The 2,425-nt window shown below is 36.9% G+C and overlaps 1 protein-coding gene across 1 annotated transcript; it reads left to right on the top strand.

Moving 5' to 3' along the window:
* Nucleotides 1-1,376: 1,376 nt before the first annotated feature.
* On the top strand, nt 1,377-2,108 carry LOC117926844 (zinc-finger homeodomain protein 4-like). The gene has a single exon (XM_034846134.1). The coding sequence runs from the start codon at nt 1,377-1,379 to the stop codon at nt 2,106-2,108; it is 732 nt and encodes a 243-aa protein (XP_034702025.1).
* Nucleotides 2,109-2,425: the final 317 nt, after the last annotated feature.

Genomic DNA, 2,425 nt, shown 5'->3' on the forward strand with positions numbered 1-2,425 from the left:
CTTTAAATAATTCAAAATTTTGAAAGATAAGTTTTTCCACTTAATGAATCGGAACATAGGTCTTCTGAAGAAAATTATTTTCAATATAGAACGTGTACTTGGCTAAATATGATCAATTTATTGTGTTAAGTAGCGATGATGATGATGAAACTCCCAAGGATGCAAAGCAAAAATCAAATGGGCCTAAATGTGAAGCATGGCATCGTCTAGTCCTCTTGGTGAAAGGGTACGGCCTTTTTTATTGCTAACGCTCAAATGTTGGGGTGACGTGAACCCTTATACTTTAAAATACAAGGTTTGAAAAGTAGGACAATACCTAGAACGAGCAATCCTCTTACAAGATGTTATTCATGGGGCTAATGAATATCCAAACAATAATATAGAAGGTAATGGAACTTTTTACTACCAAGAAATTGATTTTGGTTGATTACATCATAAAAAATCATATAGTTTATTGATAAAGTTGGGTAATTAAATGTTTCCTAATTTCCGGAGAAACTTGATATATTTGAATAATGATATAGCAAAAGTATAAGTCTACTATTGAACAATAAGTGACTGATGCAGGAAATTATCTTAGTGAGATATATCTAGTTCTAAATATCTTTAAACTCTTTTCATTCATATACATGCATATATAGGCAACATAAAGATGCATGTATATATGTTTACATTGGTTGTATTCATATATGTAATACTTACGGTAGGACTACAAGGAGCCTTTTCACCAGAACTGTTTGTTCCTCACCTTACACACTGTCACACACACACACATAGGTGTAGGTCAACTATGATTACTGCCACTAGCATCACCATGATACTACGACGACAACCATCACTATCTTCTTGTGCAAGGATTTGATTAATTATTGAAGTGTGTAGGAAGAGGAACTGGTTAAGAAATAAAATGACTTAAAGGCACTCTTATACTTTATTAAATATTTTACTTTTTATTGTTCTCTCCAATGGATCTTTGGTTCATTCAACTTGACTTCCTCCTCTCCCTTATTTTCAATCCTATTTTTGCTTGTTAAAGTTTAAAAATAAGTTTCTATAAAATTCCATTGATAACAAAAATTGCAATTTGAAATCTTCACATAAATAGTTGAATAATGAAGCCTCTCCAAATGACCTTAAACCATAAGTTGAATGATAAATAGTTGAGATTGTAACGGACAATTGCAGACCTAGAAAAACTAGCAACAAAGCGGTTTTAGTAAACCTAGGGGTGCAATGGTTTCTACCTACACTTCCAAATGTCATTTCTTTCTTGACACTCATTGCTCTACTCAGACGTGGTTTTGGCAAAACCAGCAAACCCACATGCAAACCAGCAATTATACATAGCCTCATCTCTTGCTCTTTCTTTCTATCCCATGGCAAGAGTTAGAGTGAAGCCTAACAATGGTGTTGGTGAACTAGGGGGTGAAGGGGTCCGTCCCCAAATCAACCATGAGTCTGTAGTTGAGATTGTGAGATATAAAGAGTGCATGCATAACCATGCAGCCTCTATTGGTTACTATACCATAGATGGATGTGGTGAGTTTTTGAAAGGTGGGGAGGATGGAAGTCCAAAAGCTCTTCTTTGTGCCGCTTGTGAATGTCACCGGAGCTTCCATCGGAAGGAGGTCCTTTTCCATGATGACACAACCAAAGTTTGGTACCTCCATCGCCCTGTGACAATTGCTGCTGCTCCAAATCCACTGCCACGTAATATTTTGCTATACAATTTGAGGGCCCCACCACTGAGTCAACAACAGAATGGGGTATGGTCTGGGAAACTTAGAGGAGGAGAAACCGAGGTGGAAATGAAACGAAGGAAGAAGCCAAGAACAAAGCTGACAAAGGAACAGAAGGAAAGAATGAGTGCTTTTGCAGAAAGGGTAGGTTGGAAATCACACAGGCATAATGACCAAGAAATTCGCAAGTTCTGCTCTGATATTGGGATTAGTCGCAGAGTGTTCAAAGTTTGGTTAAACAATAATAGATATGGGAAGGAAGCTACTCTACCACCCTTATCATCAGCATCGCCACCACCACAACCACCATCATCACCACCTCCGCCAATGTCGCCACTTCTCCCACCTTCTGCTCAAGCTAGCATATGACTACATGTTAAACCTATGCTTGGGAAAAAGACATGTCAATTTTAACATCAGTCTTTTGTTTCAAATGTTTTGTTTTTCTTTGTTGTGTTTTGAACTGAACCATGACAGCCATTTATGGCTGTTTTTGGCTGCTGTGATTTTCAGCTTGTATTTATTTGAAGTCTCTTTTCGTGAATTCCTAGGTGGAGTATGCATGTCTACCTTTGTTTGTTGGTGTTAAAAGTTGTCATTTAATTTGTTTTGCTAAATTTTTAGGGCAATTAAGTGAAGTTTAAGATGGGTGTGGATAATTTTAAGCTTAAATATATTGAATTTTG

This window comes from Vitis riparia, chromosome 12 (genome assembly GCF_004353265.1).
Source record: "Vitis riparia cultivar Riparia Gloire de Montpellier isolate 1030 chromosome 12, EGFV_Vit.rip_1.0, whole genome shotgun sequence".
NCBI lineage: Eukaryota > Viridiplantae > Streptophyta > Magnoliopsida > Vitales > Vitaceae > Vitis > Vitis riparia.

Excerpts from the sequence above, each read along its gene's own strand:
- LOC117926844 (XM_034846134.1), top strand. The coding sequence starts at position 1,377 with ATGGCAAGAGTTAGAGTGAAGCCTAACAATGGTGTTGGTGAACTAGGG.